Genomic DNA, 24,965 nt, shown 5'->3' on the forward strand with positions numbered 1-24,965 from the left:
ACAGAAGAGACCGTCAGCGTGGTGGGAAAGAAAGCATGAGGTTGAGTTAAATGCGTTTGTGCCATCCATCTTTAGTTGAAACTACTGGAGAATTCTGATCCAGTCATCTTTGACTTGTTTTGTCTTGCTGCTCCAGAAATATACATTCTTTCAGGACACTGAAGTTTTGTAAGAGAGTCACATACTATTCCAATGATAGAATGTGTCCTGCTAGGTTAAAGCCTGAACAAGCATTTTTTGTGAGTATGTCAATTTTCAGTATAAAGACACAGATTTTGAGGGCTGGGACCTGCTGATGGCAACCTTTACAACATTTCAGATCATACTGTACCTCAAAGCACTAATCCAATTTGCTCCAATATTTACAAATGATGCAAATGTGATTAAACAATTTGCATTCATAACTAACATCACATGAAGTTATTCTTTTCATCAAAAGGTTAGTCATTGTATTTGAGAGACAATATGTCTCAATATGTCTTCAATCCATTAAATGAAAACATAAACAAGCCAACACTGGAATGACAATAGACCAGTGTTGTTGTCATTTCGGTGCTCCTGGATCATGTCTAGTTCCTTTTATTTTTCCCCTATATCAAAAATGAATAGGATTTGGCCCTTTAAAAAATCTCAAGAAGAGGTGCCTTGCAAGCTAGAGGCACATTTTCCAGCCTCTTTCTAACCCATTCATTTTCCATTGGATCCCTAATCAGAGAGAAATGTGTAATCATTTGAGATGAGTCATTATCCTGTCTGGAGCAGTGAAAACACACACTTATGTATGTGCTTGTGTGCACACATAGAGATAAAAGTGGTACTCAAGAACTACATGCACACACAAACACATGCACACACACGCTACACTACTCTAGTGCAGACTTACAAACATGCCTTGCTCTGTAGATAGGTCAAAATTGATTGGTTTGGTCTTTATGAAGGTAGCACTTTAGTTTTGATTCACTAGTTGTGCCTTTTTGGCATGACTATAAATAAATCTGTGTTTCTGTTCACCAGCACCCTTAGCAACAGCAGCCAGGGTGGGTGCCTGGCAGTACGTGCTGCACTCCACTGTAGCATGCAGACTCTAAATTTGCCTGCCAGGCAGTGTCAGTTGGCTAGTAAACACAAACAGTTTACGCACAACAAAACTCCTATCCCCAAAATTCCCTATTGTGAAATCTTTGGAGAAACTGAATGACTCATAAAAGTCTAATTCTAATCCTAAATGATAAGAGCAACACAGCAAGTGGTACAGCAAATACCAGTACTTTGAGCATAGTAGACTCAGCAGATGGAGGATCTGCCACTGGGTTTCGACTGCTCACCCCCATTCTCAGACAGCTTCCCGCGGTAGATCTTGTCCTCCACCACATCAGTCCAATAGAGGGCGCTCTGGCTGAGGTGGAAGTCCAGGGCAATGGTGTTCCTCAAACCTGGTACCAACACACTGAACTCTCCCTTGTTCAGGTCAATGCGGCGGATCTCATGGCGGTTCGAGAAAATGATAAAGGGTTTGAAAGGATCTGCGGAGAAGGAGAGGAAAGTCAAAGACCATTCTCAAAAAGACAACCAACCAGATCTTAAAGGGTTAAAACCCTTCGCTGGCCACCTCTGATTGACCCTCAAAATATTTCAGAACAGCTCTGGTCCACAGCATGGAAAACTCTGCAACGCAACCACGTTCCATTGCAGTGTGTGACTGTCTGCTTGTCCAGTGTGTTGGAAACAGCTCTAATCCTGGGTAATTAAAACGCAGCGTAAATAAGACAGTGTTCAGAGTTATCTGTAGCCAGCAGGCAGCCAGACAGGCAGTGTGATGAATGACTGGGTGCTGGTAGCTAGTCTCTAAGACCTGGGAGTGTAGGGCAGAATCATAAATTCAGGTTTACTCATTGGCTAGTTGCTAGTGGGAGAGAACTATAATCCTTATATGGATGATAGAATTCAAAACAAATTTAATGTGATTGAGTAGTCCCCGTTTTCCATGCCTTACCCCTTAATAACACGCCCATTTCCCCTTCTCTTTATAGTTTCATATTTCAGATTCTTTCTTTCCCTACAAGATTAATTACTGCTACAAACCAATGTCCAGGTCTTTTTTATATTCTTAGGTCACCTTTTTTCCCCCTGTCTTCTCCTCCCTTCAGGTCTGTCCTCATCCTTTTGTGAAAACAGTCTTTAAGCTCTTCCCTTCTCCCCTCCCTCTCTTTCTATTGTCCGGAGAAGTATCACAGTTTGGCATGGTGCGTCCTCTCCAACCACACAGTTTCCTGCCTGGGCAGCCTATCCTCTGCTTGATCCCAAACCCACACCACACTTCTAGACTCTGGAGCCTTCATTCTGCCGTCTCCAACCCTGACAAAGCCCAGAGCCCAGTCCCTTCTCTCTCTCTTCCCCCTGCTGAACAACTATCATCCATCATGAGCTGTCATTTCTCATTCTCCCTGCCAGTCTTTTCACTTTCACTGTTCCCTACATTGTCTTTGTTCAGTTATCTCTTTTCTCATATATATATATATATATATATTAACCTCCTCTGTCTCACCCTTACCCTCAATGCCCTAATCTTCTCCTCCTCATTGCTTCCCCTCCCTTCCTTACCTGTGCTCTTGCAGTTCTCCATATCAGGCTCCAGCTCCCAGCCCTCGTAGCAGGAGCATTTCACACTGAACTTGTCTTGTTCGCAGCGCTGACTGCACTTAAGGTGTTTGGCACAGAAGCTCTGGATCTGACAGGTCTTGTTGTCGGAGCCTAACTCCATGCCCAGTGGACAGGAACAGATCACACCCTCACCGGGGGCCACTGTGCAGTTATGGCTGCAGTCGCCATTGTCCAGAGAACACAGGTCTGAAAAAAGGAGAAAATCAGAGGAGTAAAGTTTTAAGGATGGCTGACATGAGGGAAAGCCGCAGAGAATTGTTGTGAAATCCTGTCTGATTTAACATGCAGAGCTGTACTTGCTGGTTTGGAGTTTCCTGTGCTGAAATGCAACCTGGGTAATGTAGTGCCTTACCACAGAGTTTCTCATCAGAGCCATCTGGGCAGTCATCGGTGCCATCACAAAGTTTCTCTGCGGGCAGGCAGATGGTGGAGTCATTGGCACACACATGGTGGGAGAGCTTACACACCAGCGCCTCACAGTTGTCCTCGTCAGAGTTGTCCTCACAGTCACTGTCCCCGTCACACACCCAGGCTTTGCTGATACAGCGTGCTAGGGACAGAACACGGGAATAAATACTTAAACAGAGTTCATGTACTTCCTACACTTAAACATCTTAACTGAATTACTTTAATCCCCTCACCAGAATCCCTGCAGCCAAACTTGACAGCTGGGTCGCACATGTGTGTGACGCCCTCACAGTTCTTCTCGTCACTCAGGTCCATGCAGTCAGTGTCCCCGTCACAGCGCCAGCGCAGGGGGATGCACAGGCCGTCCATCCGACACTGAAACTCATCTGTATGACAACCTCCAGGAGGCCGTGTGGCTGTGGAGAGAGAGAAGACAGTTTAATGACCTTGTCTTTCAGTTGTCGCCTGCACTGATCAAATCAGGACAGAGAGCCTTGAGTGTGGACAATGTGCTTCATCAAAAAATTGTGCAAACAATAACTAATGAGGATCTGACTGTCAGAGAACTGGGTGGCAACAAGTCTTAGCAACAGCAAGGATTGAGCTGATTCAAGGATGCAATTAGAGGTTCATTGCTTCACTCATAAACACACTACAGTTATCACTGTATCATTTCTCATAATACTAGACATTTTTTTTAAATACTGGAATTGCATTTATGCTTTGATAAATAGTTGCTCGTAACTGATGAAAAATAACTAGTAGAATTGAGCTAAAGACTGGTGCTAATTAAAACAGTGACAGTGACATGTGTGAGTAATAAAAAAACTACTAACAAATATGTGCCGAAGTACTTGTGCTTATTAAGTACTAGTGCCTTTTAGGGAATGCTAAAAATGATTTTAGTCACAAGTACCAGTACATTGTTACTAGTAAAAGGAGAAAGCTGATCTGTAAAAAGCAAATTAGGCACTAGTACCTATTAAATTAAAACTAGTATTTATTAGATAGCAAGCAGTACAATAGTGACTAGTATCGACTAGTGTATCAACTTTTTAAGGAATAAATGCCAAAACAACCTGTCATATACAACTGGTCATAATACACCATCAATCAAGCCGCTGGCAGTGTGAACCAGCCATGGTGTGAAGGCCTGTCCCAGTCTGTGTGCTCCGCAGGAACGGCCCATTAGCCGGCACCACATGAGGCGGGTGGCAGGAACTGTAGCCCTCTGGTTACAGCCCATGGTGTGGGTGGCAGATAAAGATGTGTTTCTTCATGAATCCCCACTCCCACTATATTATTTGAGTCGCAGCTTTTCTTTGCTGCCTTTTTCTTGGTCCAGATCCTGTACTGCAGGGTGGTTTGCAATCTGGCCACAAATGACTGCCATTTAGATTTCACCAGTTTAACAAGCAAATAATACACCACAAAACATAAACAGGTAGTCTGTTTATAGATTTGACAGACAGTTAAGTTATTTCAACTGTCTTAATGACAGGGTATGGTGTCCTCCCATACTGAATGAACAAGGAGGATGGGAAGTCAACACCAAGGCAACACCAAGCGACAATACTGCACCATCTACAACACTATAGTATATTACTTTTGAAGAGCAAGTTTCTTGGAAACATAATTGCAAAGAGAATTAGATAGTAGCAGGGAGTTGGATATGAATATGTGTTGCTAAAATTGCTTACTGAAATCAACTTTTTTTTTTTTATTGATATAAGGAGAGGTGTGCAAATTCCATGACAGCTGTGGGTTAAGATGAAATAATGTTGCTGTAGAAATACCTCCTGGCCAATCAGAAAGCACTCCTTTTTTATGTAATTATGCATGAGGTTTTTTTATGTAATGTAATTATATGGTAGTTCAGCCTCCGCCCAATGCGAAGCGCCACATACTCAGCAACTACATGATAGCCAACAGAATCCAACAGACAACCCCACTTGGCTTTGTAATGCAGAAATATAATGTTATGTCACATTTCCTACATACAATAATCTGCCACAGAAAGAAGTTTCATATCTGTCAGTAACTGTAGGGGACCCAACCTGATCGGCAGGTTGTAAGTGACACTGACCCTGATTGGTGCAGTTGGCATGGGTCTCGTCGCTGTAGTCTCCACAGTCATTATCTCCGTCACAGGTCCAGTAGTCGGGGATGCAGCGGCCACTGTTACACTTGAACTGAGCACTGGAGCAGGAGTGACTACAGCCTGCTTCATCACTGTTGTCCCCACAGTCGTTATCTGAAACACAAACACAGTCAAACACACAATCTCACACACATTATGAGGCACCCACTGACTCAAACAATTAAAAAAAAAATAAAACATTTATACAGAAAAGTAATTGCTTTTGTTACAATTAATACATGGACAGTGAAAAACATGGAATACAAATCAAATAGAATATGAGAGAAGAGAGTAAATAATAATGACAGAAACTGCATAGATCAGACCATGCACCATGAGGGAATGTACCCAGCGCTGATACATTGAGCTTGGCAGCAGAGCATCCCAAACACCTCTGTACTCATACTAATTAAATATACTACCTACTGTATAACTCATACTGCTAGAGTACCTAATTTCAAAGACAGCAGGTAAAATACATTCATTCTCAAACTAGTCCTTGTCATAATCACAATTTGCCATTCTATTAAATATATACCCAATTAAAGTGAGTGACCCATAAGAAATTTGATCACTAATACAACAACTACACTTTCAGTTTCTTCTGTCTATTGAGTAACGTAGTTTGAACTATTGAAGTCTAATTCAATTCCAAAGCTGTGCGTCTTTGTCCCTTTGTGAAGCATAGCAGGCAGCAGTAGTGGCCTCTGCTTGTGGCCATGTTCAATTAGTGGAGAAGCAGCCCTAACTGGCCAGTCCTACAGCTAGGCTAGCGTCATGGCCATGGTGCATGTTGATCTATGCACTAACCGGTCGGGTTTGGACAATTCAACTCATCAGAGCCGTCCCCACAATCCTTTTCTGAAAGACAGAAACCAACGGAAGACAGCGGAGTGGGCGAACAGCACAACACGGAACAACAAAACCAACAACACAAAACAACAAAAGACAGGAAAGAAAGGTAAAAAACACACAACCCTCCACACGCAAACAAAGGAAAGCAAAAGCCAATAAGAGCCTGGCGGACAAACATGCACGGCAAGAGACAAAATGTGACAGAGGGAAGGAAGGAGTTGCCACTGGACACAGGCACACTGGAGAGGAAGAGGAGAGGATGAAGGACAGACACTGACCATTATCGCAGCGCCAGTTAATGTTGATGCAGCGTCCGTTGTTGCAGGTAAACTGGGTGAGGGGAAAACAGGTGGGGTAGGCTGGGGACAGACAGAGACAGAGAGTTTAGACATAATATAGCACCCATTTCTTAATAACTGTGTACTTGCTATAATAAATGAGTGTCATAAATGAGTGTACAGCTATAAAACCACCCAGGCCGATAGGTGACATGTGAGAATAAGGTGACCAACCACAGGAAGCGGGTTCATCTGAACGGTCACCACAGTCATCGTCCAGGTCACATGTCCAGGAGATCGGGATGCAGCGGCCACTGGCACACGGGTATTGGTTAGGGGGGCAGGTGCGTGCTACAAGACAACATTATTGGGATCATATCAAGAGGACTTATAGTGTTATAGTGGTGTTTGAAATACAGCGCATTGACCTAGCTTTCGATAAAGGTCCAGCTTCTGTACAACAACCACCTGATTTCTATACAGGAGTGTGTTTGTGTGTATGTGTACCTGAACAGGTGGTATTGGATTCGTCCTCATCGTTTCCGCAGTCATTGTCGCCGTCACAGAGCCAGCGCAGAGGGATGCAGCGGTTGTTTTGGCACTTGAATCTGTCAGTGGGGCAAGTGTGCTGGTCTAGGGAGGGGAATCATGGAGTGAGAACGGACGGGTGGAAGAGAAGATGTATTGAAGGGCGAGGAGGGATATGAGATGTGGGGATGGATGGGGAATGGGAAGGTGAAAGAGTGGAGAGATGTGAGGCACAAATTAGTGAAAGAGAGGACAGATATTCTAGCTGTTTTGGACAGCGTTTTGTTTTGTCTGGAATGGGAACCTGTCTGCACTCTGACCACAGACAGACAGACAGACAGACAGGCAGAGACAGAGAGAGCTTTTCCAGATCCACAGACGCTGCTACATTCCTTCTCACACACACACGCAAGCACATACTCACATGCACACATAAAATAGTGCATATAAACACACACTCACTAGACTCAGAGTCAGCTCTCATTTCATCCTGGCATCACCAGACCGTCAAATCAAATTGCCAGAGGTCATCTGACTCAGTAAAAAGAGGAGGGGTAGCTGTTTTGAAACCATCATGTTAGATGAGGTGTGTGTGTGTGTGTGTGTATGTGTGTCTCTCTCTCTCTGTCTGTGTGTGCGTAGTAACTCACGGCACAGCTCGGGAGCCTCGTCGCTGTTGTCCAGACAGTCGTTGTCTCCGTCACACTTCCAGCGCTCCTGGATACAGCGGTTGTTCTTACAAGCAAACTCCCAAGGCTGGCACTGAGGAGGGGGGATGTAGGATGGGTTGGCTATGGAGGGAAGAAAAAAAAAGGAAGAGAGAGCGTGAGCGAAAGAGAGACATACAAAGGAGATGACAGAGAAGCAGGGGAGGAAGTAGGAGTAACAAAATAAACTTTTGAATGACTCATTTTTCAACAACAAGAAAAACTGGGGGTTTTTGTGGTGAAGCACAATCACGAAAGTAGGAAAGCATCAGTCCAAACTGCTGAGGAAAGAATCTATCAAGCTCTTATCCAAGCCTAAAGTTGAGGTGAATTTATTTGCATGCTTTCAAATATATAGACAGGTACTCACAGCAAAACACACACACTCACACACAGCTTGACTCATCTTTGAAGTAGACTGTTCTCGCCCAATATCAATAAATCCTAATGTAAGTAATGGACTCATCGCATCACAGGGATTCACAGAGACAAACCTGCCAGTATGTGAAATATCCCCCAGTCTCACAAACAAACAAACACGTAAACACATACACACGCACGCATTGTATTTACCTTTGCAGCTGGTGTTGTCGGCTGGGTCTAATATTTGGTCTTCTGCACAGGCGCACTGCCTGCCTCCTGGTATAGCCAGACACAGGCTGCTGCAGCCACCATTGTACACACGGCACGCATTAGAGCCTATAGTTTAACACACAATGTACAGGTATAAGGGTTACTGCAATCACAAAATAACCACAAGTAGCGTCAAGTGGTACGCCTCATGTACAATATTGTAAGTCTTTGGGTAATCATAACTTATGGTTTGGTCTGTGTGTGATGCGCTGCCCACTACCTTGCTGCTGCTGAGCGTCATACATGCGGATCTCGAAGATGGGTGGTCTCTCGTTGCGCAGCAGAGTGGCAGTGCTGGTGGTGGTGTCCAGCTTGTAAATGCGGCCACTTCTGTACTCGTTCCAGAACAGGAAGTGTTTATAGTGGCACAGACCAAAGGCGTGGTTCAGCTCCTGGCCCTCGTACACCGTCTGGTGATGTGAGAAAAGCAACAGGGTGGTAAAGTATGCTCAGAAAACATACAGCTACACACACAGCCCTGTACATTCAGACAACAGTCTGGGAACACACTGGGACAGCTTAAAGCAAGCGCACATTAGTTCATGGTGGTGCCAAGGTAGAGTTAATTAGTTAATTATGCTGGTAGCCCTATATTTTTATTACATTTTTAATACCAGAAATTGGCTAATATTTGGGAACCCATATCTTAGCAATCATAAAAAAAGAAAAAAAAAACATATAAAAACACAAAAGCATTATCCATTATCCATTATTATGTGGCTTAACAAACCAATGCTACACTCAGTTAAGGCAATTTGAAAGCAATGCAATAGGAGGCTGAAGGGATAATTAGCAACCATGGTGGAAAAAAATAACTCCTGCAGGAGAGAATCTATGAGGCTCTATTTCAATAAAAAAAAAGTGGTATCCTGAATATGTGTGTAAATAGATTTGAAAATGCATTGGTCAGTGATATTTGATCATCTATAATGGGCACCTACAATTGTCAATTGTTATATTTCAACTATATTATACCAATTTCTGGATTATAAAGTAAAAAATATTAAAATACTATATCTCTAAATCATTGTTACACAGCAAAACAACACGATATACCTCTTAGTAAATACCCGTACACCATCACCAGCTGGTGCCAATAGGCATTTATCGATCATCTCAAAAATGTATTGTTAAACTTGAAAAGCTCCCATGTAATGACTATCATACCAAAATATAACCCTCACACAGGCCATTAAAAAAATAATGAATGACCCATGTTGGAATATATGTACTTTCCAATGTATATTCCAATGTACAGTATTTTCCAACACACTCCCTTTTAGCTCGTTCCCAGCTTGTATTAACCCTGTCAGAATAATCCCCAGCTTTGATTCCACTGAACCACTCTCTCTCTGGAGTGCAGTAAAATAATCCTGATGAATGCGAGAGCTGACCTTGCGCTCTGAGTTGTTGAGGTAGACCATCTCAATGCGGTCGTAGTAGGCGTCCACCCAGTACAGGATGCCCTGGGGGATGTCCAAACTCAGGCCGTTGGACCACAGCACCGTTTTGCTGGACAGGAACACATTTCGGTTGGAGCCGTCCATCCAAGCCCGCTCAATCTTTCCTCGCTTACTCTCCTTAGGGTCCTCCTCCCAGTCTGTCCAGTACATCCACCTGAGGGAGCAACAGGTGAGCTGTTACGGCCGGAAAGGTGGACAAAGTCCTGAACTGTGTGCTCGTATCCTAAAGAATCTGTTGGCATTTACCAAGGCAATGATATTTTATCTACAACACACAACATTCATTAATCCCTGCTGCACTAATCACCAGCTTCATTTTGCACACATTAGAATAACACTTACATACACACACACACACATACATATAAGCACACACACACACACACACACGCACACACACATACATATAAGCACACACACACACACACACACACACACACACACACACACACACGCACAGACTTCGGGGGATCCAGCGTAGCGGCTCTACAGTGTTTCCCAGCTGATCTGTCAATAGGCTGACCAGTGTGTTTGTCACCAGGTACTTCAGCACCTGTCAATCCTCACCACTGATCTAGGCAGCGCCTGTGTGCAGCGGAGCTACTGGCTGTCACAACACTGTACAAAACTATGTACATACACTCATCCACTGGAATGTCACTCACGCAGTTAATGTTTCATATTCCTTTCTCCCTGTGTCTCTTTCTCTTTCATTCCTTCCTCTTTTCTTTCCGCACATTTCTCCCCTTCGTCCCTCTTCCCTCTCACTCTGTGGCTGTGCCTGATTGATTACAGGCGTTAGTGGAGGCGAGTGCCTTTCCCCTGAGGAGTGTGTGGACACACATCACCCTGTCACTAGCAATCCAAAGAGTGTGTGTGTGTGTGTGTGTGTTTTACGAGTGTGTGTGTCTCAAGAGAGGGGCTGGGAGGTCACATCAGTAAGACACATGCACACACATCCAGATTAAGAGCTATTTGAAAGAGCGGTGATGCACAGTGCGCTCACTCTATTTCACTCAAAAAGAGTGTGGAATCAGCATGTAGACAGAAATTGTACACAACATTAAATTTCACAATATATTATAAGGGTAAGAATGGTAAAAAGGCGAACACATAGAGGCAAAACATCCAAAAGGCACACTGCTGGAGATGGAAAAAAGGCAATAGAGAAGAGAGATGGACAAGAGACAGTCAAAGAAGCAACGCTGGTAGAAAGTGGTGAGCAGTAAAGTAGTGGAAACAATAAAAAGAGACAAGCGATGAGAAAAAGTGTAACAGAAAGGGAGTGGAGAGAGATAAGAGTTGGTTTGGTAGATAGTGATGAGAGCGGTTCAATTGTTTTGTTGACTCATGAGATGACTCAAAGACAGCAGGCCAAAAGCAATGAACTTACCATTATCTCTCTTTCCTCTCCTTGTGTTGCTCGTACACAAATAAGCATGTGCACACACACACACACACACACACGCACCTCAAGCCTCTAAACATTTCCCAATCACATCACAGACCAACATTTTCAATAGACTTCATTAACTAGTCATAATCTCAACCTCTGATTAAACATAAAATGTCATCCTCTTTCGTACCTTTTCCTCTATATGGACTGTGCAACTCTTGACATGGATCCTGTTCAACCTCACACTTGCATTTATCCTCTTTCCCTGGTACAAAAACACCATCCTCCCTCCCTCCATCTCCCTGCCCCCCCTCACCCGTGTAGAGGATCCACCACAATGGCACGGGGGTGGGTCATTTTCCCCTCGATGAGGGTTTTGCGGGTCTGTGAGGCCTTTTCCAGCCGTGCCACACTGATGGTTTTCTTGGGCCCATCGTCTGTCCAGTACAGGTTGTCAGCCATCCAGTCCACAGCTATGCCCTCTACTGTGTGAATTCCTGGGACACACACAAGAAGCCCATTGCTATAGCACACGAATAACACAAGTGTGGCAGACATAGGAAGATTAATTAATAGATAGATAGATAGATAGAAGATATTTTAATAGATTTGGCCCATGACTTTTTTGGTTTGATACTGGATTACAACCTATTGGAGCATTTATTTAGAAAAAATAATATTTTGCTCTCTCTTTTGTGACTTTAACTGTACATGTACAATTTTACTTATGTTGTCTCATTTTTTATATTTGTTTTGATGCTGCTTTCTTGGCCAGCTTGGCCAGGCTTGGAAAACAGAATTCTAGACCTCAATGGGACTAGCTGGATAAATAAAGGTTAAAACGACAAAAGTGTTTTAGCTATATTTTCAGTCTATATGGCTTCTTGCATCACTACTTTTGTCTCTCCAACCAGCTGCCTTTACTGTACCTTCCTTCAGAATGGTGTCCCTCTCTGTTCCATCAATCTTCTGGCGTCCGATGAGGTAGTTGCTGGCGTCGGCAAAGTAGATGAACTCGCTCTCAGCGTGGAAATCCAGGGCCCTGGGGTTCATCAGATTCTCTATGGGGATCATGTACTCATCTGGCACCTTAGCATTCATGTCCATGCCCCTGATGACCCCTGGGCGACCTTTACCATAGACCAGGAAGAGCTCGTGCTCTGGCTCTGAAGCAAAACCAAGAAAAAAAGCAAAGCCCAGACCTTAGAACGGCAGAACAGAATTCACCTGAAGCAGTAAACACTGAAATTCTATCACCTGCACATATCCTGTTCTTTATCGATTTCTGTTTGACAAAGAATCAAGAAATGAAATGCTGACTCACAACTGCATTCTTCCAAATAATTTGTATTGATTAAACAAGGAAATAATGTGCGATATCAGCAAAAGCCCCTAATGAAAGTTAAGTGATTTTCAATTACGTCCAGAGAGGGGAAGGGGGGAGGGGGGGGGGAGGGGGGTTATTGTTGCATGCGCGAGAGATTGCCTTTAGTTAAATCAATTCCCGTTTGTGTCATTTTCAAGGGCAGGCTATTCTCAGGAGGCACATCAATATTCTGCTATTATTGCTTGATAGAATATGAATACACTCCTCAGAGCGAGCTGAATCAGTCTGGCTGCTTCATGGAGAGGTCAGGGGGGAGCTAGAGAGCTAGGCTAAGTGGCTTATGGTGTTTCTCAGCTATTTTGTTCGTACCTCTCTCCCTGCCTACAACCCAGGGCAGCACAGCATCTCTGATGCAACCTTGGCCGCCCTTGGCTTTGGGTCAATACAGTGGAATCAAAGTAGCTCCCTAGCTCGTTTGTACAGTTAGGCTGGAGGCATGTATACATTTATTCTGGAGGCTGAATGTCAACATCAGGTGAGAGAGAAAAATCTCACAAGCTAGTCATAGGTGCTGGAAGTGATGCTCAGGGCAAGAACGGAGTATTGAAAGGCAGATGATTTATCAACTAGAGTTGTGTGGAGAATCTGACGGTTTGAGTAGATACAACACCTTATTAGTTGTTGGAACAGATTGGCCATGTCCTACTCACTTTTGCAGGACTTGCCGTCGCTGCCCAGGCTGAATCCGGAGCGGCAGCGGCAGGTGCGGCTCTTGTGGCTGTTCCCCAGCAGGCAGATGTCTGAGCAGCCTCCAGCCTTCCCAAACTGATCCGGCTCACATGCATGGCTACGCACTGGGCACCAAGGAGGAGGAATATAAAGTCACAAAACCAGAAGCATTGATACAGTATTCAGCTGTGTACATGACTGTGTGTGTAGTCTACCTGGGGGCTGGCGTCTCTGGTGGTACACGTGCAACGCCCCTCCCTTGTCCACTCGTGTCACGACTTGGTAGTCTGTGTTGTTGAAGCGGTTGACCCTGATCACACTGGTCTTCGGCTGCATTTTAGCGTTGTCTGAGTTGGTGGCATACAGGTAGTTTTCAAACACTGTCAGCCCATACAGATGCTCGATCTCACAGAGAGAAAGGAAGGAAAGTGGGCAGATGCAGGGAATAAGTGGGAAGGGGTGACGAAAAGAGAGGAAATACAGAGGGGTTGTGAGAGAAAAAAAGAAGAGATAAAGGTAGAGATAGAGAGCGACCGGTAGGGGGAGGGAGAAAAAGGGAGAGAGAGATTAATCAAGTGTTGAATCAAAGGTACTAAAAACCACTATCTCTACAGTTCATTATTCTCTTTGAGCACTCCTCTACTCAATAAGTGTCAGTCAATGCTGTGCTTGTTTCAGCTACTAGACAATTCTACATATGAGCCATAGTAGGGCTAAGGGCTCCATTTTCTATAAATGAACTCACTCTAACAGCCCAACAATCACTGCAGGCAGCTGCTGCCAAACATGACCATGAGATAGATTTGGGGTGGGCAACTTTGATGGTGGTGGGGTCCAAAACAACACTACAGTCACAGGATTGAAAGGGGTGTGTGTGTACAAGTACACAGTACTCTGAATGACAATGTCTGGTGGTTTCACAACTTTGAACATAATGTTGCACTCACTAATTAATGAATAGCATGTTCAGAAAAACCAAACATTAAGAATCAAGACTTACTGGAAGTTAGCCCAACAGCATGTTGAAGTGTTAATTCTTAAAATTATGTCTCTAAGACCTTCAAAAGATCTTAGATAATATTCATCAAATTATTATTTGTCAGGTAATTTGTTTAGGACCTGTGGAGTATGGAGGGAACACAATAGTCTCATCACCTGAAAACCTGACCTGAAGTTAAAATCCCATATACTGTGTTCACACACAGCAACACTCGGACATAACTCGTCTTCATGCAAAGTGAGTCTTTTCCATGGTGGATATACTACTATGGTATAACCAAGTGATGAAGTGTCTGGCAGCTGAGAGTATCTATAGGAAAGCCTCCACTGCCTTGCTTGTTAAAAGATTGAACTCATGGACCAACTTGCCTTTGTCCGAGGAGAACAAAGCAGCAAGAAAATCTCTCCCAGACAGAAGTTGGGGCAGTGAAGGCAAGCACTTTAGAGTCTGAACAGACATAGGCCAGTGACTCAAGGTCCCAACAGGGATTGTCAACACCAGCCTTAAACCTGACATGGCATTGTGGGCTAGCACATCAGGCTGTGTGGAGCTCACTGGGCCAGAGAGAGATATAGCAGAAGAGGCTTGCAAAATGAAAAAGCTTCGACACACAGAGCTAGCAGCTTAGGCTGGAAAGCAATGGTCTGCCGAGGGGATTTGTGGCACCCTTAAGTACAAGACTGGAAACCTGAGAGTGTCTTTCTCATCTTTCTCTGAACGGAGCGCTCACTCACTGCGGTTAAAGTGACAGTTTGTATTTTAATCTTAAATTTCGATTCATCACTTTCTGTGGGTGAAGTATCCATACCCAACACCAGAATTTCATTTGGGCAAATAGGGCAAATCTAAGGGGTTTCAATTAAGGGGGAATCAGCTGCTCTTCTCTACTGGAGCCCCACTTTTTGATTTAGGCTGATAAGACAGGTGTATTTTTACATAAAAATCTTGCCTAGTGCAGCTTTAAGAGAGCAGCTCAGGCCAGAATAAACACACAAGCTCTTAGTAAAACAGCCCATATTCAGCCACATCAATAACCTCTTCCTCTCAGCCTTTACTCAAAAGATGTGCATGTAGTAGTGCCCCTGCATGCGCACACACACACACATGCACCCACATACAAACTAAACAAGAGACGGGGATTTGTGTGTGTGCATGTCTTTGCTCTTAGGCCCAGTGAGTAAATGAAGGCCATTACTTCTCCATAGATAATGGTAAAAGCCATGGTAACAGGTTTAAGAGGCACTGTGCTTCACCAGCCCAGAAACACCAACAGCCTTAGCATCAAGTGCTATTAATCAGCTGCTCTAATGAAAAGGTAAATGTCCACCCTCTTCTCTCTGCCCATAGCTCACTGGCAAAGACCGCATTACTGATAATTCACAGGAGAACCATAGATAAGGTCTATTATATATATAATATGCACAACTCTGCACCTACAGTCCTCAACTAGAACACATTGCAGAGTTTTTACAGCAACATGTATGGCATACACAAAAGAGTAAGAGTAAGAGTATTTAGAACGTCTTTTTGCTAAAGGAGCATAATGGGAGTGTGGTGTGTCCCATATTGCTGTTCTCACCAGCAGGCCTTGGATGATGGTGTGCCGGTTCTTGCCCTCGTAGTCCACCACCTCGATGTAGGCCAAATATGCATCGGCCCAGTACACCAGCCTGTTGACCAGGTCCAGCGTGATGCCATGGGGAAACACGATCTTACTGTCCACTAGCTTGGTGCGGTTCTGGCCGTCCATGTCACAGCGCTCCACCTTAGGGATCTGGCCGTAGTCCGTGAAGAACACCTTCCTGCAGACACAAAGGGCCGGAGAGGGGTGTCAGTTTGACTGATTAATAATTGGATGGATAGATTGACTGAATTGACAGATTATTTGATTTTTAGTCAATCGTATTCTGGCTGATAATTCATTGATCCCTTCCTCATTTCCATTACGGTAAGCTATAAATCATCCAGCTTTTCTGTGGGGCCGGGGGAAAAGCCTTATGCTTGACAACATGCAAGTCAATAGACACTGACAGGACAATGAGCTGTTTCTGAGGAGACTGCAGTGATGGCCATAAGAATCAATGGTTGCTGGTCAACAGATCTTATGCAACACAAAGGACATTGATGGATAAAGGTTTCCACTCTGGGCCTGATGTAAAATTGAATAACTTTTACATGACCTTTATTATAGTGGAGCTTTTTCATGACCTAAAATGTTTAATTCCCTTCTCAATCTTTATGGTGTTTTTAGGCTTTGAAACGTTCTAATGGAATACATTTCTGCTATAAGACAAACAAGGCATGCCAGAGCTTACTCAATATCTAGGTTTCTCATTGCCTCCAAAACAAAAATTGTGTTTGTGTGTTTTTTTATGTCTTCTAACCAACAGAGATGATTTATCAGTAGGGTTATAGCTTCAAATAAACAAATCATGCTCAGAGTCCCTGCAAAACTGCTCACAACCACCATCTAATTCAATAAATGTGTGTTAAACAAGCTGGAAAATACATTCCAGTCGATTCCTGTTAAGTGACCCATTTTGAAAACTTCCCTGATATTCCATGACTTCAGCGAAATCAATCATCAATCATATTCCTTTGCTTTCCCTCTCAAAATCCCATGATATTGGAAAAGTTCCACAACCAGTGTGAACCCTGAAGAAGGCAAGTAGCCTGCTGTAGAAATCTCACTATGCTGGTTTATGTCAATGTTATGTCTTTGTCGGTGAATACCCAAAGTTTGTTTGTTTGTCATGCAAGTTTCCTAAACATGTAGAGCAACACTTCAACTGCAACTGATTATTGTCAGTGGAAAAACAGACACAGCTAAACAGTGACAAAATGAATTGCATTGCACAATGTCATTTCTGGAGCGCTTTCTGTTTGCTAATTGTAAAACCTCTGTTTATACAGCATAAATAAAGGATGCTTTTTTCATTTCACTGTTGTCACAAAATGCTATTTTACTCCCCCTCTAATGACGCTGCAGACCACAACAAAGAAAACAGCTGGAGTAAATGTATCTGACCTTATTAGTGGAAGAAGCAATTATAGTGGTGGAAATGAAAAAAAACGATGCATGTACATATACACACACGCATACACACACGCACATGCACACACACACACACACACACACATATATACACACACCTCCAGGAATTCAGTTGGAAACTCTTGTCATAAACAGGAGGGCTGAAATGAAAACATGCCTATACACTGAAAACCTGAAAAGCAGGATCTGGAGCACTCAGTGCAAATGAAACATCTGTACTCAATTAGTCTAGGTCCAAACCTCCAGTCCAGCCAATCAGAGAACAGAGTGGAACACGTCCAGACCCCCCTCCCCTTTCCCTATTTCAACTTGTTGTTTTAACGTTGGGTAACAATGACAGATCACAGTGGCCCAACTGCAGTCACTCTCATGGGACTATTAGTGTGCATGAGGGACTTGGGAGTGTCTGTGTATGAGCGCATGTAGAACTGTAGCATAGCGCATGTAGTGCAGGAGCATCCGTCACTGTATTCCTGTGTGTGTGTGTGTGCGTGCATGAGAAAGACGGAAAGAGAGAGAGGAAGCTGACCCCATGGTGGGGTCCAGGGCGATGCCTTTAGGGTTGTACAGCTCCTGGTCCAGGAGGGTGACACATGTCTGGCCATCCTTGTCACACACGAAGATCCTGTCGTCCACGTCATCCACAAAGTAGAAGTTTCCTGTCAGCCAGTCGATGGCCATCTGCTCCACATCTGGACAGAAAGGGGTGGGGGTGGGGGGGGGGGGCATGGAAAAATGGGAACAATGGGAGCAGGGGATGAAATAGGAAAAAACAGCATTTTCATTTTTGATTCCTTTCACCTGGTACGTACGTGGTGTGTGTGTGTGTGTGTGTGTGTGTGTGTGTATGTGTGTGTGTGTGTGTGTGTGTGTGTGCTGGTGTTTCTTGTACATGCGTGCAGCACACGGGTAAGAGGTCTGACTCATAGTCATATGATGAAAAGGAACCCAAATTAGTCAACAATATTGCAGCCAGGCCATTCAAAAGCCACTTCAACAGCTCTCTCTCTCTCTCTCTCTCTCCCAGTCGCACTCGCTCACACGTTATTTTCACATTATTCTTGTCAGTTATTCTTGTCAGTTTTCTTGACTGACAAAAGAGACGAGATTAACTCCAATTAGCAAGCGCCTAGGTAATGCGTCTGTCATTCACTCGGACAGACGGAATATGAGTCAGACTATTTGCTGGTTTGAGGAGTGTGATGTTGCTGTTGCTGTAGCTGTAGCTAAGTGACGGGTGTTTAGGTTTATTTTCCCGTGGCTCAGTTCACAGGGAAGACCCAGCCCCACCCATCCTTCAAAATCAAAACAGCTTGGCGCACGCACACACCACTGCACATGCGCTTCATGGAACCTTTACAACCCAGTTCAGTGGGGACGACTCTAACCTTAGGAAAAATGTGAACACCCCCCCACTCTCTATTCTGAGTGTGGCGTATCCACACAGACCACATAGGGAGAGTTTGAGTGAGGGGAAACATAGCGAGAAAGAATAACATAACATACTAATATACCCCTCTCCCCGGCTCCCTTCATCCCTCCTCTTCCTCCCCTTCCCTCACAAACCCAGCCACACTGAGGTTTAGCCAGGGATCAGAGACAGAAGGTCATTGTTAAAGCTGAAGGAAAGAGAGATGTGGGGACACTGGGGTCCAGAATGAACCATACAGTCCCTTCAAATATTAATGTTATCATGGGGTCTGAAAACTACAGGCCTACATGAAAGTGTGCACGAGAATGAGAGAGAGAGAGAGAGAGAGAGAGTGGGGAGGGGGGCTACAGAAACCACAAGACTTATATTTTCACAGCTGCCACAAGCTCTGCTCTCCTTGGTGAGCAGCAGATACCACAGAGCTACATCTACAAGCCCAAACCTCACACACATAAACACACATAAACACACACACACACACACACACACACACACACACACATACACACACACACACACACACACACACACACATATATACAACTCCACTGTAGGGCTGCAGTAGTTCTGCAGGGGTCCTTGGTCATGGAGTGCTCTGTGCTCTGGGTGGAGGGGCTAAAGTGGCGCTGTGTTTACTGGGGTGATGGGGGCAGTGTGCTGATTTAGGGGAGTCCACGGGATCAGTTTCTCTAAAAAGGAAAGGAAAGCTTGGGTGGGGGAAATGACGAAGCAGATTCCGCGGCCTAAGAGCGCAATAAAAGTGCGCATAGTGAAAGCTTACCAGCTATGGGCCAATAAATCTGACTGGAATTCCAGAGGAGCTTTCTTTGTTTAGAAAAACTGACACATTTTTCTAAAGAGACTGACTAGCGGGGGAGGGAAATGGAAGACATTCAAATATTTTGGGTTTAAGTAAAATTGAAAAACAGACAAAGGAAAAATGCAGAGAGCCAGACAGCGAGGAAGAGAAAAAGTGAGAAAGAGAGATAGGAGAGGGAGGGAGGGAGAGAGAGAGAGAGAGAGGGAGAGAAAGAGAGAGAGAGAGACTGAGAGAGAGTGAGAGAGAGAGAGAGAGAGACAGAGGGAGAGAGAGAAAGAGGGAGAGAGAGAGAGAGATCTGATTTCCACTAGGGAAACTTGGCCATTGTGCAGCAGCATTTCTGAGGTTTATGGGAATCAGGGGCCATATTCCCAAAGGTGCTCTTAATTTTTAACACAGAGTACTCTGTTAAAACACTTCCAGCTGCCCACTGCCTTGCTTGCCCCACAACACACTGATTCATTGATTAAGCCACGGATAAACAGAGGGGGAGAAAAACAGAAGATTGTGCAATATTCTAAAAGTGTGCTGCCACCTCCAAAAACAAAAGGCATGAAAAAAAAAATCCATCCCCTGCTTTCAGACGGTCCATTTCCCCCCCACTTCTGGTAAACAGAAATGGCTACAGGAAAGCCAGAGACTTTTTTTCTCCTTTTCTCTCTCTTCCCATTCTCTCTCTCTTCCTCCATGCATCATCCCCCCATCCCTCCCCTTCGTCTGCTCCCCAGAGGTGGGAAAACAGTCTGGATTCATTAACTGTAGTTCTGTCTGTCTAAAACTAAGCTATAAAAACACAACACAACATAATTGAAAGAACAGACCGTGCTGCCTTTTTCATTTTTTTTTTCCACTAAACTTGTTTTCTACATGTTTAATATAATAATAATCTGTTTTGTTCTGATAATCTGTTTTGAAATGTATTACTAATTGGAATAATTTTAGGCAGAATTTTAATTCTCATAAGTACATGTAGGAGGTGAGAGTGGGTATGAGGGTGACAAACCTTGAATCACAGATTGGGGTGCATTAAGATTAATGGTGTGTGTGTATTAGTACCATTACTCTTAATGCAGCTGATGTGGTTTTGAGATATCAGAACCATCACTCTTGCATCCTTAACTGTGAATGAAGATTTAACACCCACATCTCTACTCTCAGCTCCTACGCCTGAACCCCCACTTCCACTCACTTGCACTCCAAAACACTCCCTCAAGCATCTGGCGAAGGCGTCACACCAGAAAGGGAAACGCGCAGGAAAGCAGGGAATGGCAAAAAAGGAAAAAACAAAAACCTTGTACTGTAAATGTGGCACTGGTTAAGGTCAGGCAGGGGCATGCCAGGCTCGGGGGGAAAGAAGGTGGATGATTTGGGGGAGTGGAAGACAGGATTAAATCAGTGTATCGCTTAGATCAGGGTTAGGGAGTGTGTGTGTGTGTGTGTGTGTGGGTGAGAGAGAGAGAGAGAGAAAGAGAGAGAGAGAGAGTGTTGAATAGAGAGGACCTGACAATGTGCTGCTGTTAGACAAGCACGGACTGACTTTCCTTTTAACAGCACATGACCTCTTAAGGAGATTTAAGGCCAATGTGTGTGCTAAGCGACACTGTAGCCACTGTGCAAGGGAGCAGGTAGCTCTTACAGCACAAGCATGGCAGGCAGTGATAGGTTTTACTGAACAGGGATGTATCTCAGCTTCGTCCCTAGGTTTCCCATAGGAACAGCTCTCAGCACCCTGCATTAGATTCAAAAGGGCTGGCAGGTCAGCTTCAAGACCTTGACCAGGTCTAATCCACCGCTGCTTGCCTGCTCCATGCCAGTCTGCTGGCCTCATGTTGTTGTGCTTCTGCTTGCTTATAAAGGCGGATTATTCACAATCACACTGAGTTTATATCACCGCTATTGTGTTTTTGGTAATGTTTTTGATCAGCAGGAGCAAATAGCAGGCACGGGAAAATACAGGAGGAGAGAAAGCATTATGGTTTATTGAACATAGGGAGTAAAATGTGGGACGGAGATAAAAGGGGACAAAGGGAATGTGATGGAAGGTTAGAGAGACAGAGTAAAAAGAGAGAGTGAGTGAGCGAGAGGGGTGAGGTTTGGGAGGAGGGTGGCACATCTGGACAACTCATCTGTGGCATACTAAGGTCATGAGTCACTGCAACCACACATGCATCATTTCCTGTATGTTCACCCCTGCCACTGGCTGCTGCTGGGTCCTTCCTTGTCCTCCTACTGTCACACTCACACGCCAACAGCCTCTGCCAATTATCAACTCTGCTGCCTGGGTATTCACTCCAGATTATAGACCGAAACAGATGAGAGAGTAAACATTAAACATCTGCACGTTTTGCTTTTTGCCCTTTTGTTATGCATCGTATTCATTCATTGTACTGTATATTTTTTGTGCTGGCACTACGCATGCTGTTTGAGGTAATGTGGGGAGTCACATGACCAGAAAAGCACTGAGCTCAAAACATTAATGAATTTATACACCTCTACTTTCATTCCTTGTTTTGTATTATATCTAGCATCTGTTTAAGATTGGGATGTGCATGTTTTTACTTTTTTTTTAAATGAAAAGCAACAACTGTGGCTCTATTCTTCCAAGTCTTTTGGATTTGTCTCATAAGTAGTCAAAGTGTTTTCTGCTGGTATTTCCGAGACATGCACTGTTCTTTTTCCTCATCTCCTTCCTGCCCATACACATCTGTACAAACACACATGACAGCTTGGAGGTTCTGAAAATAGGAAGATTGTGACACGCGTGCAGGAAGTGAAGTCCCTTTTAATCGTTTCCTTATCCCAGCAATAAAGCCCCAGTGCTTCAACATCAGTCACATGCACCCTGTGCTTGCTCCCTGTTGCAGCCAATTCTCCATTTTGTATTTGTGTGCGCATGTGTCTATCAGCATGTGTCTGCACATGAGTACCGCAATGTGTGGGTGTGCATGTGTGTGGGGGACAGGCTTGGAGAATCCAGCTGAGGCTGTTGGAATTTCCTGCACATTCCTCTGGTCTAAAATTATCAAGCACATTGTTAGCTGAGGCTCTAGTTGCAGCTGCATGATTATGGCAATAGTGATATTCCTAAGTATTTTAAATAATTTTGATCATAATTATTAAGTACAAATATAAGCCATGGTGATTTAAAATTGTTTTATTGCCCATTTTACACTTCAAATCAACGTATTGCTTATTTTCACTGTTCTCAGTACAGTATTAAGGTTTCACAGCAGCAGCTAGAAAGTCTCTATATCAACATGAGACTATTTTCAATCTCTACTTTACCTTGGAGTGGATGCTGTGATTTCACTGTACCTGTGGAAGCCTGATGGACTGGAAAATGTATTGCATAATGTTCCGATAACAGATGTGGTGTTTGTGATGCTGGGTGAAAACAGTGTGGCGCAGCAGCCGTGACTTTCATCCTATTACTTTGAGGCACAGCAAAACACCTAAATCATCATTTGCATAGTTGTGAACTTGTTTGATATCATCCGGTTTGAACTGAACATATTTCCAAATGGCAGCCACTCAACATCTTCGTGTTCAGACGTGGAGGACAGATTTTCCTCACAGTCATCATTGCGTCTATCTTTTGTTTCTCAGAAATGAGAAGACTTGATTTGATACACCAGACATTCTAAGTGAAATGAAATGACATCATGATTATTAAACTTGGAAACTAAAATTGAGCTATAAGATTCTATGGAGTTAATTATGCATTACTCTAGTCTAGTATGCAGCAGTGGGAGGAAGGGGATATGAGGAGAACAAGGGAGGCAGGTGAGAGGTGAATATGGAGGGCAATGAGGGTGGAGGGGTACTCAGTGTGCATTACACACATCTAGATTGGTGGATTAAAGCTAGCGGTGATGGCATCTCTGGCTGTTCTGCCACACCAAACACCAGTTATGACCTCCCTTCAGATCCCAAAGAGGCCTGTTTGTTTGTTTATGCGTGTGTGTCAGAAAAAGAGAGAGAAGAAAAAGAAGGGGAAAGGGTGAAAGAGAGGGAAAGTGCACATGAGTGAGTGAGAAAGTGAATAAGTGAGTGAGCCAACAAGCGAGAGCGGTCTCTGCTTGCTTGCTGGCTGACTCACTTAGAGAGAAATGGAGTGTTAATTTGATTCAAGACAAAGTGTTTCAACGCATGTAAATAAGTAAGGGAATGCTTGTGATATTATAGTTGTACACCATTTGCCACTAAACCTCCGAAGAGATGGTACAATAGACAAGACTGGTAATGTATGCGTGTGCTGGGTAGTGTTTAGGCGTGTGTTGTGACTGCGGCTGCTTTTCCTCTGATTCACTGGAGAAAGTCTGCTCCAAAACCAGGCCATGAATTGGCTGGAAATATGGGCTTGAAGCAGAGAAGTGACAGAGGGAGGGAGGGAGGGAGGGAAAGAGGGGTGTGGGGGCGGAGGGCGTTTGACCTACAAGTTCTCTACACTCAGCAGCACGCACATACACACGTCTGCATTCACACATGTTTTTCCTTAGATCTCCACGGTCTGTCTTTCAGCTTCCTTTTTACTGGAAAAGAACTCTCCAGCATTTTCTGTAACCAAACTTCAGCCATGGAAAAACACGACTGCTTTCAGTGTGTTGTAATCCAACGCCATAATAACTCTGACTCACATGCTGCGCATAAGCACAGAAAAACTAAAGGACAAAGTGTCCTTACATATGACAGTGCCACACATACTGTACTGTCTATGCAAATAAAAATACACACACACACACACACGTACCTTGCCTGATATTGCAGGCAGACGCAGATGCTGGCGATGTGGTATCATGTACTATGTATACAGAACTGGGCTATGACATTCAGTATACTCTGTATACAGAATATACTCTACATAGGTGTAGGTCATGCTGTGCTGAGTTCTGTGCTGCATTAGATAACAGCATAACCATTACAGTGTTGTACTATAAGGGTTTTACTGCAGTGTACTCACGATGGAGGCTGAGGGAGATGTTGATGACTCTCTCGTCTGTGAAGCTCTTCAGATTGGGGATCTTGGCACACTTGAGGTGTGTAGAGGCAGGGGAGTCTCCCACATGGATCCAGCAAACGGCCTCCTGGACGTAGAGGAAGTCCATGGCCGTGGTTTGTTTGGTGCTGGTGGACAGCAGGCTGTGGATTGTGGAGCCGCTAAGGGACGTGGCTTGGATGTTCTGAGAGTTGGCGATCAGCAGGACGGGCAGACGGTCCACTGGCACTGGAATATAACATGAGCATAACAGCGCTGAATACAAACAGGCTGAACATGAACTGGAAGCCCACACAGTCTCATACAAAGTGGTGTCATACAAAATCCATAATGTTCCTGGCAGGGTATACAGTACTTACCATTCTTGGCCTTGCAGGAGCGATTATCTGGCTGGGGCAAGTAGCCTTCCACACAGGAACAGGTGTAGGAGCCCTCAGTGTTGGTACAGGACTGACTGCAGGTCCCATACACACTGCACTCATCAAAATCTGAGCCACAGAAAACACACATTGCAGCGCTCAATTAAGGTTTATAGTC

The 24,965-nt window shown here is 44.2% G+C and overlaps 1 protein-coding gene across 2 annotated transcripts in view; it reads right to left on the minus strand.

Moving 5' to 3' along the window:
- The window catches only part of LOC139655014 (low-density lipoprotein receptor-related protein 1-like), a 96,716-nt gene that overhangs the window by 33,274 nt on the left and 38,477 nt on the right, over positions 1-24,965 (minus strand). For both annotated transcript variants that reach the window (XM_071532310.1, XM_071532318.1), the window contains exons 5-24: positions 24,788-24,916; positions 24,393-24,656; positions 17,710-17,872; positions 15,705-15,927; positions 13,341-13,530; positions 13,107-13,250; positions 11,999-12,235; positions 11,386-11,566; positions 9,605-9,827; positions 8,431-8,620; positions 8,151-8,276; positions 7,521-7,661; positions 6,850-6,975; positions 6,577-6,693; positions 6,343-6,423; positions 5,156-5,323; positions 3,303-3,485; positions 3,014-3,211; positions 2,602-2,847; positions 1,326-1,523 (exon numbers count right to left, since the gene is read on the minus strand). In XM_071532310.1, the coding sequence (XP_071388411.1) occupies positions 1,326-1,523; positions 2,602-2,847; positions 3,014-3,211; positions 3,303-3,485; positions 5,156-5,323; positions 6,343-6,423; positions 6,577-6,693; positions 6,850-6,975; positions 7,521-7,661; positions 8,151-8,276; positions 8,431-8,620; positions 9,605-9,827; positions 11,386-11,566; positions 11,999-12,235; positions 13,107-13,250; positions 13,341-13,530; positions 15,705-15,927; positions 17,710-17,872; positions 24,393-24,656; positions 24,788-24,916 (3,528 nt within the window). The remainder of the gene's footprint in view (positions 1-1,325; positions 1,524-2,601; positions 2,848-3,013; positions 3,212-3,302; positions 3,486-5,155; positions 5,324-6,342; positions 6,424-6,576; positions 6,694-6,849; positions 6,976-7,520; positions 7,662-8,150; positions 8,277-8,430; positions 8,621-9,604; positions 9,828-11,385; positions 11,567-11,998; positions 12,236-13,106; positions 13,251-13,340; positions 13,531-15,704; positions 15,928-17,709; positions 17,873-24,392; positions 24,657-24,787; positions 24,917-24,965) is intronic.

The sequence above is a fragment of the Centroberyx affinis genome, unplaced genomic scaffold (assembly GCF_046629955.1).
Source record: "Centroberyx affinis isolate AG114_WGS23_722 - 3 ecotype Tasmania unplaced genomic scaffold, CSIRO-AGI_Caff_v1 ptg000151l_1, whole genome shotgun sequence".
NCBI classification, from domain to species: domain Eukaryota; kingdom Metazoa; phylum Chordata; class Actinopteri; order Beryciformes; family Berycidae; genus Centroberyx; species Centroberyx affinis.